The sequence below is a fragment of the Carcharhinus amblyrhynchos genome, chromosome 1, assembly GCF_965287045.1.
Source record: "Carcharhinus amblyrhynchos chromosome 1, sCarAmb.v2.hapA, whole genome shotgun sequence".
In the NCBI taxonomy this organism is placed as follows: domain Eukaryota; kingdom Metazoa; phylum Chordata; class Chondrichthyes; order Carcharhiniformes; family Carcharhinidae; genus Carcharhinus; species Carcharhinus amblyrhynchos.
In genome coordinates, this window is record NC_137324.1 from 102,874,902 (window position 1) to 102,900,858 (window position 25,957).

The following is a 25,957-nucleotide window of genomic DNA, read 5'->3' on the forward strand; positions in this document are numbered from 1 at the left end:
CGTTTTTCATTGCAGCTTCACTGGGTATTTCCACATGTTAATTTCACCATGTTTTACCTGATACAAGCCTGTTTTGGGCTTTCAGGTATTTTTACCAACAGATCATGTTAAGGAGTGGACTGTGGTTTCCCACAAACCATTGCTGTGTCTTCTCCAGTGATTACTCATTTGAGGGAACCTCCATAATCAGAAAGGGACGCCAATATTTGCCCATGATACTGTCTGTTCTGGATGCTGAGTTTTTGATAAATGGTCAATGTCTTTTAATCCTTTGAGACCGACAAAATGGGTTGAAGACACTTTCTTAAGGACAGTTTGAGAAACCTAGAACTGAATTTGCTGACTGCACCATGGACAAAGTGTACTTTCTGATTTTTGTGTACTGTAACTGCCTCAGGTTTAAAACGTTTAGCTATTCTTGGCCAGTCGCTTTTGCCATTGCTGCATCAAGCTAGTGTGTGCTGATGTTCTTGGTGGGATCAAAAGGCAGTGCAACTCTGGTGTTTAAAAGCCGAGATTCCTGTGTCTACTGTAACTCACTCTCAACACCACTCATTCCTGGAATGTACAGGAAATATGAGGTAATATCTGGTCTCGAAGCTGAAATTAAAAATAATGACTAAGGCATCCTGGCTTATACCTCCAAATAAGCTGGATGTGTCATCAGAAGATAGAAACTAGAAACAGGATTAGACTATTTGGCCCTTTGAGTCTGCTCCACCATTCATTTTGATCATGACTGATCATCAAATTCAATATCCTGATCCCTCCCTTCACCCCATTTCTCTTGATCGCTTTAGCTTCAAGAGCTATATCTATTTCTTCTTGAAATCGGGCAACATTTTTGGCCTCAACTACATTCTGTGGTAGTGAATTCCACATATTCACCACCCTCTGGGTGAAGAAATCTTTCCTCGTGGTAGGGAGATTACCCGTTATCCTCAAACTATGACCCCAGTTCTGGACTCCCTGAACATTGGGAACATTGTTTCTGAATCTACCCTGACTAACTCTTAGAGTCTTATAAGTTTCTGAGATCCCCTCCCACTCTTCTCAACTCCAGTGAATATAATCCTAACTGACTGAGTCTTTCTACATGTGACAGACCTGCCATCCCAGGATCAGCTTGATAAACCTTTGCTGAACTTCCTTTCTCAGATAAGGACACCAAAACTGCACCCAATATTCCAGATATGGCCTCACCAACGCCCTATAAAATTGCAGCAAAACATCCCTATCCCTGTACTCAACTCCTTTCGCGATGAAGGCCAAAATACCATTTGCCTTCTTCACTGCCTGCTGTACCTGCAGGCTCACATTCGGCGACTGTTGCACAAGGACTCCAAGACCTTTTGAATGTCCAACTTTGTCAATTTACACCCATTTGACTAATAATCTGTCTTCCTATTATTGCTACCAAAGTGGATAATCTCACATTTATCCACGTTATACTGCATCCCCACACGCTCAGCTTGTCCAAATCATGCTGAAACATCTCTGCATCCTCTTCTCAACTCATCCTCCTCTCAACTCATCCTCCTACCCAATTTTATATCATCTGCAAAGTTGGAGATTGTACATTCAGTTCCCTCTTCCAGATCATTAATATATAATGTGAAGAGTTGGGGTCCTAGTACAGATCCCTATGGAACCCCACTAGTCACTGACAGCCAATCAGAAAAAGACCTGTTTATGCTAACCCTTTTGCTTTCTATTTGCAGACTAGCTTTCTGTTCATACCAAGACATTACCTGCAATCACATGTGCTTCAACTTTACATAGTTTATTATGTGAGACATTGTTGAAAGCCTAAATATATCACATCCACTTATTCTCCTTGGTCAAGTCTACTAGTTACGTCCTCAAAATTCCAATAGATTCATCAAGCATGTAAATCCATGCTGATTGTCTGATTATACCACTGCCTTCTAAATGCCGAGTTACAAAATGCTTGATAATGGACTTTGGCGACTTCCCCAATATCAATGTTAGACTCACTGGTCTATAGTTCTGTTTTCTTTCTATCTCCCTTTTTGAATGGCGCACTTAGATTAACTACCCTCCAATTTGTACAAACTATTCGACTCCAAAGAATTTTGGAAAATCACCGATAGATCTATATTCCCAGGGCTACTTTAAAATACTCTGGGATGAAAATTATCGGAACCTGGAGATTTTTCCACCTTCAATCCCACCAATTTCCCCAAAACCATTTCTCCACTAATGTTGATTTCCTTCAGCTTCTCACTAAAACCTGTTTCTCTCAGCACTTCTGGTACATTTATTCATGTCTTCCTTTGTGAAGACTGAAGCAAATCTAATTCCTTTGCTGTTTCTTTATTCTTGTTATGAATTCTCTGGTTTTTGGCTGTAAGGGGCCTATGTTTGTTTTTTTTGTCAATCTTTTTTCTTTACATGTGTATAGAAATTTTTATAGTCAGTTTTTATATTCCCCAGTAGCTTACTTTTCATAATCTTATTTTTCCTTAATCAATCCCTTGGTCCTCCTTTGAATTTTGAACTATTCCCAATCCTCTGGCCTGTTGCTTTTCCTTGTCAATATATATGCTTCTTCCTTCAGTCTGATGCCATCTCTAATTTTCCTTGTAAGCCATGAATTCATCACAATTCTCTTACAACCCGTGCGCCAAACAGGAATAAACAGATAAAAGGGTGGCATAGTGGTTAGCACTGCTGCCTTACAGCTCCACTCAGCCATAGGACCTAAGTTCAATTCCCAGTTTGGGTCACTGTGTGGAGTCTACATGTCCTTCCTATGTCTGCATGTGTTTCGTGTGGATGCTCTGGTTTCCTCCCACAGTCCTAAAGACATGCTGGTTTGGTGCATTAACCATGTTAAATTCTCCTTCAGCTTATCCGAACAGGTATCGGAGTGTGGCAACGAGGGAATTTTCACAGTAATTTCATTGTAGTGTTAATGTAGGCCTATTTGTGGCACTAATAAATAAACTTTTAAACAACTTCTGGAGTTCACCTATTTGTTCTTTAAATGCCTGTCCATGGTCTTTCCCTTTGGTCATGTTTGCCAGTCCATCATGACCAATTTATGCCTCATGCTATCATAGTTATCTTTATTGAGATTCAGGATCCTGGTCTCACAATCAACTACTTCATTATCCACCTTGAAAAAAAATTCTACCATGTTATGGTCACTCATCCCCAACGGTTCTCTCGTAACTAGATTGTCAATTATTCCTTTCTCATTACACAACTCCCATTCCAAGATGGCCTGACCCCCTTATTGGTTCCTCAGCATATTGCTCCAGAAAACCATCCCTTACACTCCAGAAATTCTTCCTGTATTGTACTGTGACTAATTTGACTCTCCCAATCTATATGCAGATTAAAGTTGCCCATAATCACAGATGTTCCTTTAACACATGCATCTCTGATTTCTTATCTAATGCTCTTCCCAATATTACTACTAGAGTTTGGTCTGTATACCGCCCCACCAATGTTTTTTGACCCTTCACTTGACCCATACAGATTCCACATCATCTATGCTCATATCTTTCCTCAATATCGTATCCATAAAGTAAAAAGTTAAAGGTTATTTATTAGTCACAAGTAGGCTTACATTAACACTGCAACGAAGTTACTAATATCATCTTTAATCAACAATGCGACTTCACCACCTTTTCCTTTCCATCTGTCCTCCCTAAATACTGAATAGCCCTCAATGTTTAGTTCCCATCCCTGCTCATCTTTGAGCCATGTCTCCATAATGCCAACTATATCATACCCCTTCAAATCTATCTGTGCAACCAGTTCATCCATTTTGTTTTGAATGCTCCGCGCGTTCAGGTACAAAACCTTAAGGTGAGATACCCAGCCAAAGACATTCATAGTTACTTCTCCGCTAAAGGGATATTCATTCCAAGGTTCCTCATGTCCTTTGCATCTCTCAGTATCCTCCCACTTACTGCGTATTCACTTGGCTTGTTTGACCTCCCCAAATGCATCACCTCGCTTTTTTCTGGGTTGAATTCTATTTGCTACTTTTCTGTCTGCCTGACCAGTCCATATTTTACTGAGATTAATAATTGAACTTAACTAATTACACAGTGACATCTAAAGTGGCTTTATTTCTAGTTGGTTCCACAATGTATTCGCTGAAACTGTTGCAAAAGCATTTTATTAAACTCATCTTCCTGACTACCTTTGCTAATTGGTCTCGTCTGTGTGAAGTAACTCATGATCTTTACATTTGTTACAAGCTCCAATTATTTCTTGCTATCTTAACATCCAACCCAGAATTGAACTTCAAACTCCATGCCCTTTCCATCATCCTGACTTGATGTTTTCACCTCAACAGAGTTATCATACCTCATCCACGCTGTTGCCAAAACAATTATGCCTTATCACTTTCGAACTCCTTCAAAAAAAAAAGCCTCTCAAACTTCTGTATTGCAAACTATATCTTTTCGGGGGAACATTGCAACTGACTGGCTCGTATGGAGGAATGCATTGAAATTTGATATATTGGGTGGGATTTTCTGCTGAGGTCCATGTCCCACTTGCTGTGATTCATGTGGCGGGTAGGATGGGAAAATGCCACAGTTTGTTTTCAGGACCATCTACATCAAACTTGTAACATCAGACATGTCCAGAGGAAGACCAGAGTAGGGGTAGCTGTTGAATTTCCCCCAATTTGCAACAATGTCATGGTGAATTAACAATCCTTTGGACCACCGTGCTAATCTCACGTTGGACTTTTCAGTGATGTGGGAACTCTTGAATGACTCTGAAATCATTTACAGTTTGGACATACTTTAATAATGAGGAGTATACAGTACCAGTGTTTGGATCTTGAACAAGTGTTCCTGAAAACCATCATCTGCTTAGAGCCTCTTGACAGGATATAGAATACATCCTTGGGGATTTATTGGATTTGAGCTCTTAAAGCAGCCAAATTCAACAATGTATTTTTAGATTTTGATTATGCTGCTTGTGTCTTCTGTGACTACTTTTAATTAAAGCAATCAGTTAGTATGATAACTATAATCATCCTGTGTCATTATGTGATTAATATTGTAGTGAAAGAGTTAGCGAACATTCAGCTTTGCATGAGACTGTGAAGAAAAGTTAGGATTGATCTGTTAAAGTAAGTCATATTTTGAAATTTTAGGAATGCATTTTTCTTTTTGAAGCGAATGAAATCATTCTTATAAACCTTTTCTCCCTCTCCAGTCTTTTCATATTCTTCCTGAATATACACTAAATCAGGTGAGACTGAACCAGTATTTTATGAATGTCCACTATAACTTGCTTGCTTTTAGTAATTTGGAAGTACTGAACTTATTGCTGAAAAAAGACATTTTGTTGAAGATTTTTGCCTCTATGTACCAGGACAATTGCAAGAGTACCAATGTTATGAGAGCAACTTTATATTGTAATTGAAGAGCAATGTAGAATGCACCAGTTAATGGTGACAGACAATTAACTGCCAAGCATTCCTTGCTTTCCTACTCTGGACCAAATTTTCCTTTGGATTTGGGAAAACCTGACCTGTGCATTTGTGATTCTTAAACTGCACATCTGGCCCATATGACTTCACACAGCATTTTTGTCTTGTCTTATCAGAGTGAATTTCATAGTGCAGTTTGCAAGCTGTGAACCAGCAGGAGTGTGGCTGCAGAAGCAGAGTCTGAATACCTGCCTAGTTGACCAACACAATTGATTTGATTTATTATTGTCACATGTATTAGTGTACAGTGAAAAGTATTGTTTCTTGTGTGCTATGTAGACAAAGCATACTGTTCATTGAGCAGGAAAGAGTACAGAATGTAGTCTTACAGTCATAGCTAGAGTGTAGAGAAAGATCAACTTAATGCAAAGTGGGTCCGTTCAAAAGTCTAAGGGCAGCAGGGAAGAAGCTGTTCTTAAGTCAGTTGGTACGTGACCTCAGACTTCTTTATTTTTTTTCCTGATGGAAGGTGGTGGAAGAGAATGTGCCTGGGGTGTGTAGGGTCCTTAGTTATGCTGGCTGCTTTGCTGAGGCAGCGGGAAGTGTAGACAGAGTCAATGGATGGGAGGCTGGTTTGTATGATGGATTGAGCTATATTCACAACCTTTTGTAGTTTCTTGCAATCTTGGGCAGAGCAGGAGCCATACCAAGCTGTGATACAACTGGAAAGAATGCTTTCTACCTTGCATCTGTAAAAGCTGTTGAGAGTTGTAGCTGACATGCCAAATTTCCTTAGCCCTCTGAGAAAGTGGAAGTGTTGGTGGATTTAACTATAGTGTTGAGGGGGGGAAAACTGGTTGGTGATGTGGACATCTAAAAACTTGAAGCTCTTGACTCTTTCTACTTTGTCCCTGTTGATATAGACAGGGGCATGTTCTCCACTATGCTTCCTAAAGTCGATGTCAGTCGTCTTTGTTTTGTTGAGAGGAAGAGATTATTGTTGTCGCACCAGTTCACCAAATTTTCTATCATCTCCAAACCACATTCCTTTTGTTCTCCTCATACCTTCACGTACCTCAGGCCATGCATGTTTTCTCAATGCCCCCATGTATCTTCCATGTCCCCTCGGATCACCACCCAAATCATCTCAGTCAATTTATCTTCCATGTCCCTTTTTATTCCCCATACCTCCTAAAATCACACATGCCACTTCTTTGATCCCCATGTATCTTTCATAGCCATTTACCTTGTGTGCACTATACACTGTCCTCAGATTCAGTGCATTATCAATGGAAAATATTTTGCATTCCTTGGGGGAAAGCCTCCATATCATTGAAATTGAGAGAAAAATGCATTCTGTAGGGGGGGAAAATGTGGTAATATTTGTAACCTTATTAGGGTCAACAAACCCAAAGCCATGCCAAAGACACAGTCTGCTAATAAATTAGAAGTCTGGAACACCTACTATTCTGAAACCCACTTGCACCTGTAACTCAATCAAACATTGATGGCCTCAATCCAAGTTTAAAGTACTCTCTGGGAAGGAAAGAACATGTGCTAACTTAAATTTCATAGTAAAATGTCTGTCATCAATAGGAAAGCAGGTAGCTAGATTTTCATGCAACGTCAAAACCAACCTTTTTTCAGCACAGCCTTTTAAACTGGAGTAGCAAATATGAAACTACACGTTGACAGGACCATTTGATCCATTTTCCACTGCATTATAGCACACTTCCCATTGGAGAAGCGCTGTAATGCATGTGAGCAAATACACAAGACTGATCGATGTAAGGGTCAACTTACCTTAAAATGATAAATCCCCAAGATGAATAATCACTGCATTAAAAATAAATCTGCATTATAAAACAACATTTCATGATATTTGAAGTCATGGGCTTCTAAAGCTCCACAGCACCAAATAAAAACGGTGTGCATGAGGAAATCTGATATTCTTTCCACCCCGCCATTTAAATTGGGGAACCCAATCTTAGTGTTGGGGTGCAGGGATAGAGTGTGCCTTATTTTCATACCGGGCATTCCCAATCCACAAAAAGATCAGAGGAAAATGGAATGTGATTGAGAATAAACTGTGATTGCTGAATAAACTAGGCTTGTACTCGTTAGAGTTTAGAAGAATGAGGGGAGATCTCATTGAGACATATAAGATGATGAATGGGATGGATAGGATAGAGGTGGAGAGACTCTTCCTGCTCAAAGGACAGTAGGACTAGGGGGCACAGCCACAAGATAAAGGGGGGGGGGGGGGAGGTGCGGTTTAGAATGGAGTTGAGGAGGAACTTCTTCACTCAAGGAGTGGTGAATCTCTGGAATTCTCTGCCCGTTGAAGTGGTGGAGGCTGCCTCGCTAAATATTTTTAAGACGCGGTTTGATGGGTTTTTGATAAGCGAGGGGATTAAGGGTTATGGGGAGAGGGCGGGAATGTGGAACTGAGCCGCGACAGATCAGCCATGATCTTATTGAATGGCGGGGCAGGCTCGAAGGGCTAGATGGCCTACTCCTGCTCCTATTTCTTATGTTCTTATGTTCTTATGAATATGGAAGAAAATCTGATTACCTAAATCTAACTGTGGCCGTTCACGCACTGAAATGTACCTCAAAACCCTGGCATAAATTCAGTCTGATGCCTCTATTTATAAATCCCAAGATCCCTTTTACCTTTTTCTCGACCTCCTCTGCCATTGAGTTGTGTACATAAATAACCAGGTCTCTCCTCTTCAATTCGTTTGGAATTGTATTCTGTTACATTTTGGTAGATATAAGGAGGAAATGCATCATTTCACCCTGTATTTTAGTCAGTAGAAGATGGAAATATATAGAAATTTAGGACATGTTTAGGAAGATGTTTTAATGGAAATGTACTTAAAAAATTATGATGTGTAGTACGAGAGGAAATGTAGCATATAAAGTTTGAAAGTAACGACTGGATAACAAATTGGACATAGTGTAGTCAGGTGTCATCGCTGGGTCACTTTTTGTTCTCTTGCTTCATGAATTGCATCCAAATGTTGGCACTAAAATAAGTGTTTGTTAAATCATAGCAAGAATTTTAAAATATTTCAGGAAAATAGTAAGTCGTATGGGCTAGCCATTGAAATGTGATTTAATATATAGGGAAATGAGGCCATGCATTTTTGGAGGAAAGTAATAAGAATATATACTCAGTGGAGAAATTGCAGGATTATGAATGAATGAACAGAGACTTAGAACAAATACGTAAAACCTTAAGCATAAGCAGATAGGTGGTCAAAAGAAAAATCAATGTAGCATATTTAATTTTACAAATAAGGGCAGAGTGTAACTGTAAAGAAATACGTTTATACTGGGCAATGATTCTGTCTGTCTTAAAATACAGTAGCAATTTTGGACATTATATAGAACAGCTCTTAAAGCCAAAAAGAAATATTCATAGATTTGCCAGGATGGTATCAGGGAAGAGCAAGAGTGACATTGGAGCAGAGAAAACAGGAGACTTGATGGAGTTTTTCAAAAAATATTCTGAATTCTAATTCTGATGGGGAAAGACCATTTTGTGATTGGAGAGTTAACGGCAAGAAGTGATGTATTTAAAATTATTTGGTTAGGGAAGTCTCAATCTTGAGTGTTGTTAGAGGATAAATGCTTGCCATAGTTAGCAATTGAGTCAGAGCCCATTGTAACTTCCTAAATGAAGAAGCTCTAAGGAGTAATAAAGAGCAGAGTTGAGGGATTAATTTTGGATTGCATCAGCACAGAGCTAGCACAAATGTAATAAACCAAGGGGTTTCTGCTTTTACAAACTTTAGTGGTATTAATTTCTTACTGTCTAAGTTAGCTTCTATATTTGCATACAGGAAGCCTTTAACTTCTTTGTGCACAATGTAATTTCTCATTAATGTTGTTCTCCAGTTAGAATCCTGCATTGTGTTGCTGCTGTTTTGCGTTAATGTTTCCATATGCTTGGGTGTCCCCACTTAAGTCCTACGTTGACCTTGCAAGAGCTGGGTTTTGAGTCTTGCTTAAGGTGGGGCACGGTCAGTTTTGGGACAGGATTATCAGTCTTGGGGAGACTTTCATAGAACAATTTTTGTATAGCATCATCCTTTCTAGGGGGAAGCTAGGTAAGTACTGAAGGGGGAATTAAATAGAAGGTTTCAATACTATTAATTCAGTGCAATTCCACAGCTATTCTATTTTTTTTTCTGTCACTTGTGTAGCCACCCTGACTGCCTTTTATTTTGGAGGTTCCTATGTTCTTGTTAAACTTGATTCTTTCGACACACTTGTTTTTCTTTAGTTCACTATATTGCTTTGTTAATTCACGTAGGTTTTTTAATTTTAAAAGGCCCATAACATAACTAATCTCTGGTTTTATATTTAATATGAATGCTCACTGTGTCCTTAAAGTTATCTAAGCTAGCCTCAGTACAACCTCCTAATTGATTCATTTAACTTTTTTCCTCATTGACATGAAGTTGGTTTTTATAAAATTATACAAGTGTTAATACTCATTTGCTGCACTGTTTAACTGTAATTGTGTTGTTATTCAAAAAAATCATTGTTTATGTTCCCTATATATTTTCTTGCCATTTGGTTTAACCAGGTCTTGTAACATTCATTACAGTCTTGACATACTGGGTCAGTTCACTATTTCTACTGGGATTGTGAATATTCGGCATTAATTACTTTTCTGTTTGCATATGTTCATAGTACCTGCTTGTATTTGCTTTGACCTGGTGGTTATTGCAACCCCCTAGAATTATGTTGGCTCTAAGTGGAGATTTAAAGAGAACCCAGGAGCCCATGTGTATCGATGATTTAAAAAGCCAAGAATAGATACAAAAATAATCAAACGCTCATGAAAAGCTGGCCTTTAGATATAAAGGGTTTGACTACAAGGGTGGAAGCTGTGCTGCAGCTATACGGGATCTGGGTTAAATCACAAATGGGCATCACACCTTGGAAGGACATCTTGTATCTGGAACTATAAGAAGGCAATGGTTCTTAAAAAATACTTTTCATCTGTTTTCACAAAACAAGGATGAAGTAAATGTGGAGGAGGCTGAATGGTGGAATATTGGATTATTGAACTTCCTACAAAGTGGATGAGATGTGTTCCAAAGGAAAGAAATAGCAGAAGTTCTCACTATTTTCCAAAACTCTAACTCCAGGTGTGGTGCTGGAGGACTCGGGATGTGCTGGCCTTGCAATGTTGTTTTAAAAGGGGGGTAGGGTTAGATTGAAAAATTAATGCACAGTCAGTCTAACTTCTGTAGTGGGGGAATTATTGGAAAAAATTCTGAAATTCTGCATAAACCTTCACTTAGAAAGCCATGGATTCATCAAAGATGGCAGTATGGGTTTGTTAAGGAAGGTTGTATCTGGCTAGCTAGAATTTTTTGGATCGGTAACAAGAATATTTCAGGTAGTAGGTATGATGTAGTTTACTGGATTTTAATAAAGCTTTTGACACAGTCTCAAATGACAGACTGCGCAGAAAATTAAAATATTATGATGTAAGGTGGCAAGTTGGATCCAAAATTAATTCAATTCAATGTTAGGAAGCAACAAGTTACAGATGGATGTTGTTCTGACTGGAAGGCTGTTCCTAGTGGGATACTGTAGGGATCGATACTATGTCCCTTTGCTGTTCATGATGCATATGTCAGCAATTTAGACATAAATGTAGGAGACATGATTAAGAATTTTGTCGATATGAAAATTGGCCTTGGGAATTGATGAAGAGGAACAAAGCTGAAGGTGCAAGAAGATATCAATGGACTGGTCAGGTGGTTAGAAAAGAGGAAAATTAAATTCAATCTGGAGAATGCTTTTCATGAGGACAAGTAAAGCAAGAGAATACACAATAATAGGGTTACAGCTGTATGTTTTGGGAGTAGAATTGGGAAATGTGCACTTGGAATATAATCAATTCTGGTCACCACACTACTGGAAGGATGTGGAGGCAATGGAGGGGGTACAGAAACGATTTGAGGATGTTGCCTGGTATGGAGGGCATTGAGAAGTTGGAAAAACTTTGCTCTCTCTGAAATGAAGGAGGTTGAGGGGCGACCTGATAGAAGCCTACAAGATTGAGGGGCATGGACAGAGTAGATAGTCAGAAGCTTTTTCCCAGGGTGTAAGAGTCAATTACTCTAGAGGGCATAGGTTTAAGGTGCAAGGGGCAAGGTTTTTTACATAGAGGGTGGTGAGTGCCTGCAGGGGAGGTAGTGAAAACAGATAGTGACTTTCATGTGGCGTCTTGACAATACATGAATGGGATTGGAATGGAGAGATACGGTTCCCGGGAGGGTAGGTATTTTAGTTCAGTCGGGCAGCATGGTCGGTGCAGGCTTGGAGGGCCAAAGGGCCTGTTCCTGTGCTGTAATTTTCTTTGTCCTTTGTTCTTGATGTGACTAAAATAGGAAGATAGAGGAACTGAAGGACTTGGAGTCCTCTTGGATGAAGGGGTGATGTGATGTAAGTTTAAAGTTTCAAGATATTTAGAGGAATAGGTAGGGTGGACGGAAAGAAATATTTACATTGAAAGGGGAAATTAGGGAGAGGGGACATAGCCTGAAATTAGAGCCGCATGTTTTGGGAGTAGAATTGGGAAATGTGCAAAGATGGTAGAAATTTGTGTCTTTATCCCAACTAGCTAGGTCAATTGTTAATTCTAAATCAGAGATTGACAGATTTCTGTTAACCAAGATGTTAAGGGATATGGGGCAAAGGCCCAGATGGATTACAGATGTGCCATGATCTCGTTGAATGGCAGAGCAGGTATGAAGGGCTAATGTCCTGCTGTTGTCCTGTGTTCATATTGAGTGCTTCAACCAAATTATCTGTTTGGAATTCCACTTTCTATACCTTTTTGTTTGTTTCATTATTTCAAGATGCCCCTGTTATCACTGCGAATCTACCTCATCTCCTACCTAGTGTATCTTCCTGAGTAGCTCAGAATTGTTGTTTTGTTTTCTCCTGTATTGCTGGAGGCTAATCATATTTCTGTGATTGCTACATCATCATAGTCCTTGGTGTATTTACTGAGTCACTTGTATTTGATAAATCTGATTTTTAATAAAAATTTTCATTTATTGCAGTATCATCCCAAATTCTTGCTTATTTCGCTTCCCTTTGATGTCTTTTGGGCAGCATGTATCCTTTCAATTCTGATCAAAGGTTATGACTGAACATTTTAACGTTGTTTCTCTCCCCTCTAATGCTGCCAGACCTGAGTATTTGCAGCATTTTCTATTTTTTTGATTTCCAGCATCTGCAGTACTTTGCTTTTGAACTGAAAGTCACTGGCATTAACCAAACCTTGTGCTCTGATTAGTGGGGACTGTTTACCAATACATTGATGTGGATGTACATAATTGTATGCCTCTTGAATTATGCAATGACAAGGTGTGAGAATAGGCTAAGAATTTTTTTTACTTTTTCTTTTCCTCGAGGGAATCGTGCACTGCATATTGATATTGGAATGATCAGAATTACAAATTGTGATCTTGTATCTTCTGTGAGCTGCCTTCTATTGAACAGCCATGTTGTCCAACATTGACATTTTGATTACTTTATAAGGATTTAAAGGAACCAGAATACACCCTGGCCTGCCTGCATAGTGGAATACAATAAGAGTCTTTTTTGATTTTATGTTTAGCTTAGTAATGCTGGCAAACGGCTTTATAGATTTTTACAAAATTTCTCAATGGCTTGCTTAAATATTTTTATGACATAAGTCTGAGTTAAAAATGTCCACTGTATTTACTTTGCAACAGTGTGATTATTTTGGACACTAATATTGTCAAGGAAAAAACATTTTGTACATAAGTTATTTTAAGTGGGGTTCTGACAATTAGTTGTAAGCGATAAACATGTCCTTCGATATGTGCAGCATTTTTTGAATAAGTTGCAATTTGAATGTTTTAGACCATTTTGTTACATTATTATGAATTTGTTGTCTTTAAACCATTATCATTTTACTCTATTTGGTAAAATTAGTGGTTAATGAGCAGCTCATTAAAATTGTAAAGCTAAAGTTCTGACAATTTATTTACTACATTGAACACTGTGTTACAGCTTGATTAACTGTTGTAATTTTCAGGCTAAGTTGCTGCATTTTTCTATTACAGATAAGCGTCTTTTGAGGCATGCTGCTGGTGCTTGTACTAGCTAATACTCTCCAGTGGGCGGGTTGATCTACCCTTCTAACTACGATGAGATTTTCTACAGGGCATTAGTTCAAGGAGCTAAAGCAACAGCATCTTCAACCATTTATCCAGCTATCGTCTTCTGTGCCAGACCTAGTGCACTAAATCAATTTGTGCAGAGAATTAATTTTTTTGGAATTTCAGATCTGAGTGCAATCTGAATACTGGATGAAGAACTTTGAGATCTCCTTGAATTTTTTATCTCCATTCGATCAATGAGGAAGCTATTTGAAACAATGTCACAAACAAAGAAGCTGAAGTGACTACTAAATTTCCTGTGTTTTCACCGTTTGAAGACACTTTTTTTTTCCTTTCCCCCTCAATTCGGAAAAATAAGATTTGAAGTTTCTTGTTTTCAGTCATGGCTATTGCAGCAACAATCCTTATGTTAATGCTTTGTGGTAGGACTGGAAGTGAAAGCCAGCCATGGAACTACCCAACAGAAACTGAAACATTAGATTTTGGGGCAGTACCTGCTGTGAACTATGAGACTAACATATATTATGATCCTGGAGCTATAGGATTCCTATTTCAACTGGCACGCACATTTCTACATGTAGTACAACCAAATCATTTTCCTCGAGGTAAGCATGATTAGCAAGTAATTGTACAATTATATCATCTGATTTGTCTGTGTTACCACTAATTACTAGCTTCTTCAATGCTGTAGTATTGCCTCTCACTATGCTTCAGAATGGGCATTGTGAAAAGTTCTCAATTGCCTTAACATAAATATTCTTGCTGTGTTAATTAATTAACTTTTTGAATGGAATTGTATTATTTTGCACTAGCTCATTGAAAAGATATTTCAGTTCAATCAAGGAGTTCATCCGTGTCCTGTATTTCGTTCTTATTACAGAATAGCTTTTAAGTTAAGATGTTCTGGAAAAATAGCTACAATTAATTTGGAAACATTAATCTAAAAGTCATTTGTTTTCTATGCTGCATTGGCTATGCTGTAAATAAAAAAATTTCTTGTACTGTATGTTCATCTATATCTACACATTTATTTTAAGTAGATGATTGGATAGATGTACTGCTTCTGTTCCTGATTGGTAAATCCAGAGATCAGGTGTGGCTGTCTGAATCACCTGATATAATTAGTAAATCCTTTAAGCTCTTTTACCATATGTTGCTATGGTTATAATGAACATCTTAGCTGGAATAGGAAACTGACAAGTGATTTAGAGCACAATACTCATCTGAGTACTTTTAATAAGCTTTAATTCCCTTTTACTGTAAATATTTCAACATGTGTGAAAAGATATGCACAACCCTATAACATTGTGTAGTATTGTACAAAATGTTATACCTTAAGGAAAGCCCAAAATAGCTATAGAGTTGCAAAAGAATACAATGAGGCACAAGAAGATAATGACTTGTAGTTCTTCAATATATTGTATGCAAAAGAAGCATCTACTTGTGGCAACTGATGATATGTGAACTGGTGACGTATCTTTGGGGAAAATCTGAATTTTCAGCATCTAGGCCTTGTAGTTTGTTTCTACAGTGGCTCCACCAGCTATTTGCTCCATTTCCTTAAAAAGCTAATCACAATATTATCTGAAGAATGGTAAAGTACAGGCAAGGTAACAAAATTAACAGGCTGAGCCAAATGTTTGGAAAATGAACAATGTTTTCTGAGTAAACTATATTCTTTGAAACATCTGAAAAAGCTGAAAAAAGCATTTTGGGAATTATCATTCACTTGCAGGTTTTTAAAGAAATTTGCACATTTGTCCCTTGACAGTTGCTCAAGTCTATGCAAATAGCATCCACAAATTTTGAAAGCAAATGTTTAAATTGTGAAGAATACATTTAATTTGTTATAGTTACAGAATGGATAGTTGTGCTGAATGAGAGTTTTTGCTTTGAAGAGGTTATCCCACAATTCTGTAGGGGGATCTGTACATGTTGGGGTGGGGCAGCCTTGCCGCCACCGCTGCCCCCCCCCGCCGAAAGGGCAGTCCCCCTGTGCATCTGGATAACTTTCCACTCCATGGTACAGTGTGATGATGTGAGACTAAAGTTTTCTACTTGAAAATCCCTATAAGGTTCAACCACCCATGCTTAATTCCCCACGGCACCAGTGAGGACTCACCTGACCAATGCCAGAGACTGCCTCCATAGAGTCATAGAGGTTTACAGCATGGAAGCAGGCCCTTTGGCCCAACTTGTCTATGCTGTCCTTTTTTTTTTTAAACCCTGAAGCTATTTCCAGTTGCATGCATTTGGCCCATCTCCCTCTATGCCCATCTTATCCATGTAACTGTCTAAATGCTTTTTAAAAGACAAAATTGTACCCGCCCCTACTACTACCTCTGGTAGCTTGTTCCAGACACTCACCATCCTCTGTGTGGAAAAAGTCTCTCTCTGGATACTTTTGTATCTCTCCCCTCAGCTTAAAACTTTGCCCTCTAGTTTTAGACTCCCCTACCTTTGGGAAAAGATATTGACTATCTAGTTAATCTGTGCACCTCATCATTTTGTAGACCCCTATTCAATCACTCTTCACTCAGCCTCTTACGCTCCAGAGAAAAAAAATCCCAGTCTATTCAGCCTGTCCTTATAACTCAAACCATCAAGCCCCAGTAGCGTCCTAGTAAATCTTTTCTGTACTCCTTGTGGTTTAATATCCTTTCTATAATAGGGTAACCAGAACTGTATTCAGTATTCCAAGTGTGGCCTTACTAATGTCTTATGCAACTTCAACAAGACATCCCAACTCCTGTATATAATGTTCAGATCAATGAAACCAAGCATGCTGAATACCTTGTTCACCACTCTGTTCTCCTGTGACTCCAATTTCAAGGAGCTATGAACATGTACATCTAGATCTTTTTGTTCTGTAACTCTCCTAACGCCCTATCACCTGAGTAATCCTGCCCTGGTTCAATTACCAAAATGCATCACCTCACATTTATTTAAATTAAACTCCCTCTGCCATTCGTCAGCCCACTGGCCCAATTGATCAAGATCCCATTGCAATCGGAGATAACCTTCTTCACTGTCCACTATGTCACCAATCTTGGTGTCATCTGCAAAATTACTAACCATGCCTACTATATTCTCATCCAAATCATTAGTATAAATGACAAATAACAGTAGACCCAGCATGAATCCCTAGGTACACATCGCTAGTCGGAGGCCTCTGGTTTGAAAACAACCCTCCACAACTCTGGCTTCTGTCATCAAGCCAATTTTGTATCCATTTAGATACCTCACCCTGGATCCTATGAGATTTAACTTTATGCAACAATCTAATCACGTGGTACCTTGTAAAGGCCTTGCTAAAGTCCACATAGACAACATGAACTGCACTGTCCTCATCTACCTCTTGGTTACTCCTTCAAAAAACTCAGTCAAATTTGTGAATTGTGATTTTCCACTCTCAAAGCCACGCTGATTGCCCCTAGTTGGTCCTTGCATCTCTAAATGCCTGTAGATCCTGTCTCTCAAAATACCTTCCAGCAACTTACAAAGAACAAAAACAGCCTGGGAAATGGGCCCTACGGCCCAACGAGCCTGCGCCGCCATTTTAACATTACCAGTCCCCCCCTCCACCCATGACCCGTATCTATTGTTTTATGGCAATCCACATTGAGGGAAACTAATTTAGGGACAATTCATTACTTCCAATCAGCCTAATAGCACATCTTTTGGGTGTGGGAGGAAACCGGAGCACCCGGAGAAAACTCAAACAAGCACGGGGAGAATGTGCAAACTCCCACAGACACTGGCCCAAATCCACGTGTCTGCACAGCAAACAGTGATAGTCACTGAGCTGTCGTGTTGCCCAGCATCTGGTCCAGTTTAAGCACACTAACGACATGGAGCATTAGGCCAATTTCGAACAACCAAGAGCAGCCCAAGTACGACCCATCGCGTGTATGCCCCTCGTTGGACAACAAGGCGGACCGACTTAAAACCTGTGAATTAAAAGAGAAAAAACATTATTATCATACCATATCCTTTTACATTACCAGGGACGATCCAATGCTAATGAACCTTATTTAAAATTATTTAAAATTATTTAAAAACCTTATTGAATATAAAAGTAGGGAGGTCTTGCTGCAGCTGTATAGGGCATTGGTGAGGCCGCAGCTGGAGTACTGTGTGCAGTTTTGGGCGCCGCACCTGCGCAAGGATATTTTGGCCTTGGAGGGAGTGCAGAGGAGGTTTACTAGGCTGATACCGGAGTTGAGGGGGTTGAGCTATGAGGAGAGGCTGAATAAACTAGGCTTGTACTCGTTAGAGTTTAGAAGAATGAGGGGAGATCTCATTGAGACGTATAAGATGATGAATGGGATGGATAGGATAGAGGTGGAAAGACTCTTCCCGCTCAAAAAAGACAGTAGGACTAGGGGGCACAGCCTCAAGATAAAGGGGGGGCGGTTCAGAACGGAGTTGAGGAGGAACTTCTTCACTCAAAGGGTGGTGAATCTCTGGAATTCTCTGCCCGTTGAAGTGGTGGAGGCTGCCTCGCTAAATATTTTTAAGAAGCGGGTTGATGGGTTTTTGATAAGAGAGGGGATTAAGGGTTATGGGGAGAGGGCGGGAAAGTGGAACTGAGCCACGACAGATCAGCCATGATCTTATTGAATGGCGGGGCAGGCTCGAAGGGCCAGATGGCCTACTCCTGCTCCTATTTCTTATGTTCTTATGTTCTTATGTTCTTATAAAACAATCTCCTATATCCTCCCATCTCCAACCCACTCGTGCCTGTCTAAGTTACTCTTAAACAACTCCAGCGTGCCTGCCTCCACCACCTTACTTGGCAGAGCATTCCATACCTCCACTACCCTCTGTGTGGAAAAACCTCCCTCTAATATCTGTGTTATACCTGTCCCCCCTCACCTTAAGCCCGTGGCTCCTCGTACTGTGTGTCTCTAGCATAGGAAATAGAGTAAACAGAGGTAAGCTATCTATACCCTTCATAACCTTTTATACCTCTATTAGATCCCCCCTCACCGTCTTTCAAGAGAAAACAGCCCCAATTTGTTCAATTTTTCCTCATAACCCAGTCCTTCCATACCTGGCAACATCCTGGTAAACCACCTCTGCACTCTGTCTTCAGAGTGTCCATGTCCTTCAGGTAGTAAGGCGACCAGAACTGGACGCAGTACTCTAAATGCGGCCTAGCCAACGTTCTATACAACTGCAACATTAGACTCCAGCTCTTAAATTCTATATCCCTTCCTATAAAGGCTAACATACCATAGGCTTTCTTCACAACTTTCTCCACTTGTACTGCCACCTTCAAAGACTTGTGCACTTGCACCCCCAGGTCTCGCTGCGTTTCTATACCCTTTATGGGCTTTCCCTTTATCATATAACTCCCCCCTACATTATTCTGTCCAAAATGCATCACCTCACATTTATCCGGATTAAACTTCATTTGCCATATATCTGCCCAATATACCAGCCTATCAATATCCCGTTGTATTGCCAGACACTGCTCCTCACTGCCTGCCAATCCAGCCATCTTGGTGTCATCAGCAAATTTACTGATCACACCACTTACTCCCTCTTCCAAGTCGTTTATATATACTACAAAGAGAAGAGGTCCCAGTATTGAGCCCTGCGGCACACCACTAGTGACAGACCTCTAGCTAGAAAAGGACCCCTCCACTACTACTCTCTGTCTCCTCTTAGCAAGCCAGTTCTCAACCCATCTAGATACCTTGCCTCGTATCCCATGAGCCTTAATCTTTTCTACCAACCTACGAGGGACTTTGTCAAACGCCTTACTAAAATCCATTTAGACAACATCAACGGCTCGTCCTTCGTCAACCGTTTTTGTCACCACCTCAAAAAATTCTACCAGATTCGTAAGGCAAGACTTCCCCTTTACAAAGCCTTGCTGCGTATCCTTAATCAGATCGCAATGCTCTAAGTGCTCATACATCCTATCCCTAAGAATCCTCTCCATCAACTTGCCTACCACTGACATCAAACTCACCGGCCTGTAGTTACCCGGGTTATCCCTCCTACCCTTTTTAAACAACGGTACCACGTTTGCTATCCTCCAGTCCTCTGGGACCTCACCGGTGTCCAAAGAAGAGACAAAGATTTGTGTCAGAGGCCCAGCAATCTCATCTCTCACCTCCCTAAGCAGCCTAGGATAAATGACATCTGGCCCTGGAGATTTATCAGTGTTAATGCTACCTAAAAGCCCTAACGCTACTTCCCTCGTAATCGATAGTTCCTTCAATTGGTCTACAGCTCCCTCGAAGACCATACCAGACATCAAGCTCCTCTCTTTTGTGAATACTGACGCAAAGTATTCATTCAGGATCTCCCCCATTCCCTCAGACTCTAAGCACAATTCCCCTCCTCTGTCTCTGAGGGGACCGATTTTTTTCCCCTAGCCACCCTTTTGCTCCTAAAATAGGAGTAAAACGCCTTTGGATTTTCCTTAATCCTACCTGCCAAAGCCATTTCATGCCCCCTTTTTGCCCTCCTAACTCCCGTTTTGAGATCCCCCCCTCCTCTCTCAGTACTCCTCCAATGCTGTCTCTGTTCCCAGTTGCTTAGACCTGACGTATGCCTCTTGTTTCTTCTGACCAGGTCCTCTATATCTCTAGTAATCCACAGCTCTCTAATCCTACCTTTTCCATCCTTCTTCCTAACCAGCACATGCCTTTCCTGCACCCATTTCAATTTTCCCTTGAAAGACTCTCACATGCCTAACATGGACTTGCCCTCCAACAGCCTATCCCAGTCTATCCCTAAGCTCCTGCCTAATCTGGCTGTATCTAGCCTTCCCCCAATTTAGCACCCTCCCCTTAGGACAGCACTCATCTTTTTCCATTTGTATCCTAAAGTAGACGGAGTTGTGGTCACTATTAGCCACATATTTAAGGTGCGGGGAGGAAAGTTTTTCACTCAGAGGGTGGTGAGTGAGTGGAATCGGCTGCCATCAGTGGTGGTGGAGGCGAACTCGCTGGGGTCTTTTAAAAGACTTCTGGATGAGTATATGGGGTTTTATGGGATTGGGGGTTATAGATAGGTGTTGATGTGATCGGAGCAACTCGTGGGCCGAAGGGCCTGTTCGTGCTGTAGTGTTCTATGTTCTATATTCACCTACTGCAACCTCAACCACCTGACCCGGCTCATTGCCCAGAACTAAATCCAGTGTAGCCCCCTTCCTAGTCGGGCTATCTACATACTGCTCCAAGGACCCTTCCAATACACATCTTACGAATTCCTCCCCGACCGAACCCACAGCTCTAGGCACCTTCCGATCCACCCCTGGGAGATTAAAATCTCCCACTACAACAACCCTGTTATCCAAAATGTCTCTACATATACCCTCTTCCACTGCCTACGGCCTGTAGTATAGTAATGGCTCCCTTCCTATTCCTCAACTCCACCCACAGAGACTCAATTCCCAACCCCTCTGTTATCCTTCCTCTGCACCGCTGTGATGTGCTCCCTAACTAACAGCACCACTCCCCCTCTTTTCGACCCTCCCCTGTCATGCCTAAAACACTTATACCCACCACAGATGTGAGGCTCACTGGCCTGTAGTTCCCAGGTTTTTTTTTGTAGCTGTTTTTAATCAAAGGCACATTTGCCACCCTCCAATCTTCAGGCACCTCACCTGTGACAATCAATGATTCAAGTATCTCTGCCACAGGGCCTGCCATTTTCCCCCTAGCCTCCCGCAATGTCCTGGGATGCACTTCAGGTTCCAGAGATTTATCTACTTTGATGTTTTTTGAGACTTCCAGCACCTCTTTCTCTGGACATCCTCAAGACATCACTTTTTATTTCCCCAAGTTCCCTAACATCCATGCTTTTCTCAACAGTAAATACTGTTGAGAAATATTCATTTAGGATTTCACCCATCTCTTGTGGATCTGCACATAGATGACCTTGTTGATCCTTAAGAGGCCCGACTCACTTCCTTGTTATCTCTTGCCCTTTATGTAGTTGTAGAACCTCTTTGGATTCTCCTTTGCTTATCTGCCAAAACAATCCCCTGTCTCCTTTTTTGCCTTCCTGATTTCTTTTAACCCTACTCCAACACCCCCTATACTCTTAAGGATTCACTTGATCCCAGCTGCCTATGCATGTCACATCTCCATCGCCTCCATCCAGGGTTCCCTACTTCTGCCAGGCTCGCCTTTCACTCTGAGGAATGTGCTTACCCTGAACCCTGGTTAACACACATTTGAAAGCCACCCACTTATCAGATATCCCTTTGCCTTCCCACAGGCTCTCCCAATTAACTTTTGAAAGTTCCTGCCTGATACCATCAAAATTAGCCTTGCCCCAATTTAGAAGTTCTGGCCCAAAGTTAAAATATCATTCTCCATAACTATCTTTAAAACTAATGGAATTATGATCACTGGTTTCAAAGTGATCCCTCACTAACACATCTGTCACCAGCCCTTATTTCTCAACAGGAGGTCAGGTTTCCCCCCCTCTCTAGTCAGGTCATCCACATACTGAATGAGAAATTCCTCCTGAATACAGTCAACAAATTTCCCTCCATCCAACCCTGTAACAATATGGCCCAGTCAATGTTGGGATAATTAAAATCCCCTACTATTTCCACCTTATTTTTTCCTAGAGCTATCTGTAATCTCCTTACATATTTGCTCCTCAATTTCCCACTGACTATTTGGGGGCCTATAGTACAACCCTATCAAAGTGATATCCCCCTTCTTATTTCTCAGCTCTACGCATATAGACTCAGTGGCTGAACCCTCAGATATATCCTCTCTCAGCACTGCCATGATGTTTTCCCTAGTCAAAAGTGCACCCCCCACCCCCTCATCTTTCCTATAGCATCTGACCCTGGAACATTGAGCTGCCAGTCCTGTCCCTCCCTTAGCCATATTTCAGTAATTGCTATAGTATCCCAGTCCCATGTATCCATCCATGCCCTGAGTTCATCTGCCTTGCCTATCAGACCTCTTGCATTGAAATTATTGACATTGCCTTTACTATTTAATGTGCTCTTTAACTTCTGTGCTGTCCTCAACCTTCTCTTCCGTCTCCCTACTGCTTTGGATCCCACCCTCCTGCCAAACTAGTTTAAACCCTCCTGAGTGGCTCTAGCAAATCTCCGTGCCAGGGTGCTAGTCCCCCTCCAGTTCAGGTGTAACCCATCCCTCTTGAACAGATCACCCCTTCCCCAAAAAAGATTCTAATGATTCAAATATCTAAATCCCTGTCCCTGCACCAGCTCTCAAGTCACGCATTCATGCGCCTAATCATCTTCTTCCTATTCTCATCAGCACATGGCGCCACTAGTAGTCCAGAAATGACTACCTTTGAGGTCCTGCACTTTAGCCTTCTGCCTGTTTCCAGATTTCAGCAACCCTGGACACTAGAGCAACTCTGAAGTGGGTTGGTGGAACATCTACAGGTGGGTCTTCCAGATTCTCTGTCCTGGAGGAAGTCCATCTTTCTGCCTCAATGTTCCTGGAGATCTGTCTTTTTCAGGAGGTCTATCTTCTTCAGTTGTGCGTCAGTGATGTTGGGCACTTTTTCAATGTGGTGCCTGGATAGAATGGCAGTCTTTGCCATCAGGTCTTCCTCACTACCGAATATAGCACAAAACACCTGTTTGCATATTTAATGAGGGGCTGGCTGGGAGATTTGGTATGTTTTTCTGCCAGCATCCACAATGGGAAATGCTCCATGTTCCTGCCACTGCCACAGGACTTAGTCCCAGATGGGTGAATTCCACCCTAACGTTTTGGATTTCCGATGATATGCAGCAACTTGATTTTAAATAGCACCCTTTAAAAACATAAAGACATGAATAGGAGAAAGTAATTCTGCCCTTTTGAACTCCTTTTGCCAATCAATAAAATCATTGGTGATCTAATGTGGTGATCTAATTTTGCCTGTTTCTTGTTCCCCTTGACTCCATTGTGAGTCAAAAATTTGTCTAACTTAGCCTTTGAATATGTTCAAAGACCCAACCTGCGCTATTCACTGGGAAGAGAATACAAATCATAAACAATGCTGGGAGATAATATTGAAACTGTGCCATCTAGTTCTGGATTCTTATGATAGGAAATGTCGGGTCAGCGTTTACCCTGTCAAACTCCTTCAGAATCTTAAATGTTTCAATAAGATCACCTCTATTCTCTAAATCTCATTTAGTATATGCCCAGTTATTCAATCTTCCCTCAAAGACATGAAAGGATTCACTCCAGCGATTGTTCTCTGATTTGCTTCAAATGCAAGTATATGCCTCCTCCGGTAAGATGACCAAAACTGAACACAGTGGTCCCAGCCTTTTAATCTGTCACAGCAACCATAATACTATAAAAATCTTGAGGCACACTTCTGATATTCTCCAACTGAGTTGCCCTCAGACAAAAGCATTTTTTCTCTATAAAAGCACGTCAAGGCACTGTTTAATAAAAAAAAAGAAAGTTGCACCACAGAAATAGGCCTAACCTGCACAGACCATACTGCCCTACTGAACTAAAACATCCTACCCTTCTGGGAACCATATCCTTCTATTCACATCCTATTTATGTATTTATCCAGATGCCCATTAAAACTCACTATCGTATCTGCTTCCACTACCTCCCCCAGCAGCGAGTTCCAGGCACCCACCACCCTCTAAGAAATAAAAAACTTTTCAAACCTTGCCTCTTGCATCTTAAATCTATGCCCCCTAGTAATTGACTCTTCCACCCTGGGTAAAAGCTTCTGACTATCTACTCTGCCCATGACCCTCATAATCTTGTAGACTTCTATCAGGTTGCCCCTTAACTTCCATCATTCCAGTGAGAACAAACCAAGTTTCTCCAACCTCTCCTCATAGCTACATAGCTAATGCCTTTCATACCAGGCAACATCCTACTAAATCTTTTCTGTATCCTCTTCAAAGCCTCCACATCTTTCTGGTAGTGTGGTGACAAGAATTGATCACTATATTCCACAATTCTATAAAGCTGCAACATGACTTGCCAATTTTTAAACTGTGCCCTGGCCGATGAAGGCAAGCATGCTGTATACCTTGACTACCTTCTCCACCTGCGTTGCCACTTTTTTTAGTGACCTGTGTACCTAATACACCCAGTTCCTTCTGCCTATCAATACTCTTAAGGGTTCTGCCATTTACTATATATAGACCTTCTCATTACCTCTGCCATCTCTCCGCCCAAGCCTCCAACTGATCTACTTCCAAAATCTGGCTGTATCCCCTGGTCCTCATCACTATCTGCCAATCCACTGACCTTTGTGTTGTCTGTAAACTTACTAATCAAACCAGTTACATTTTCCTCCAAATATATTATAATCTGCAAAAGCCCCAGCACTGATCCCTGAGGAACGCCACTTGCTACAGCCCTCTATTCAGAAATGCAACCTTCCATTGCTACCCTCTGTCTTCTGTGACCAATGTGGAAATGCTGGTGTTGGACTGGGGTAAGCACAGTAAGAAGTCTCAACACCAGGTTAAAGTCCAACAGGTTTATTTGGCAGTACAAGTTTTCGGAGTCTCAGGCTCCTTCTTCAGGTAAATGAAGACTTGTGTTCACACTGGCATATACAGACAAACTCAATTTACAAGATAATGGTTGGAATGCGAGTCTTTACAGATAATCAAGTCTTAAAAGGTACAGACAATGTGAGTGGAAAGGCCAAGCACAAGTTAGAGATGTGTATTGTCTCCAGCCAAAACAGTTGGTGTGATTTTGCAAGCCCAGGCAAGTTGTAGGGGTTACAGGTAGTGTGACATGAATCCAAGATCCCACTTGAGGCCGTCCTCATGTGTGGAACTTGGCTATCAATTTCTGCTCGGTGATTCTGCGTTGTCATATGCTGTGATGACTGCCTTGGGGAATGCTTACTTGAAGATCAGAGACTGAATGTTTGTGACTGCTGAAGTGTTTCCCAACTGGAAGGGAACACTCCTGCTTGATTGTCGAGTGGTGTTCATTCATCCGCTGTCGTAGCGTCTGCATGGTCTCCCCAATGTATCATGCCTCAGGACATCCTTCCTTGCAGCGTATCAAGTAGACAACATTGGCTGAGCTGCAAGAGTATGTACTGTGTACCTTGTGGATGGTGGTCTCATGCGAGATGATGGTATGCGTATCAGTGAACTGGCACGTCTTGCAGAGGTTGCTGTGGCAGGGTTATGTGGTGTCACGGTCATGGTTCTCTTGAAGGCTGGGTAGTTTGCAGACAATAGTATGTTTGAGGTTGTGTGGTGGTTTGGAGGCAAGAAGTGAGGGTGTGGGGATGGCCTTGGCAAGACGTTCGTCTTCATTGATGACATGTTGAGGGCTTCAGAGAAGATGATGTAGCTTCTGTGCTCCGGGGAAGTACTGGACGA

General features: G+C 41.1%; 1 protein-coding gene across 8 annotated transcripts in view; it reads left to right on the forward strand.

Annotated features, from left to right (window-relative positions):
* Nucleotides 1-25,957, forward strand: part of LOC145343552 (prominin-1-A-like) — a 214,943-nt gene that overhangs the window by 38,881 nt on the left and 150,105 nt on the right. For all 8 annotated transcript variants that reach the window (XM_080189811.1, XM_080189804.1, XM_080189813.1 and 5 more), the window contains exon 2: nucleotides 13,561-14,222. In XM_080189811.1, coding sequence (XP_080045937.1) covers nucleotides 14,000-14,222 — 223 coding nt within the window. In that variant the 5' untranslated portion in view covers nucleotides 13,561-13,999. The remainder of the gene's footprint in view (nucleotides 1-13,560; nucleotides 14,223-25,957) is intronic.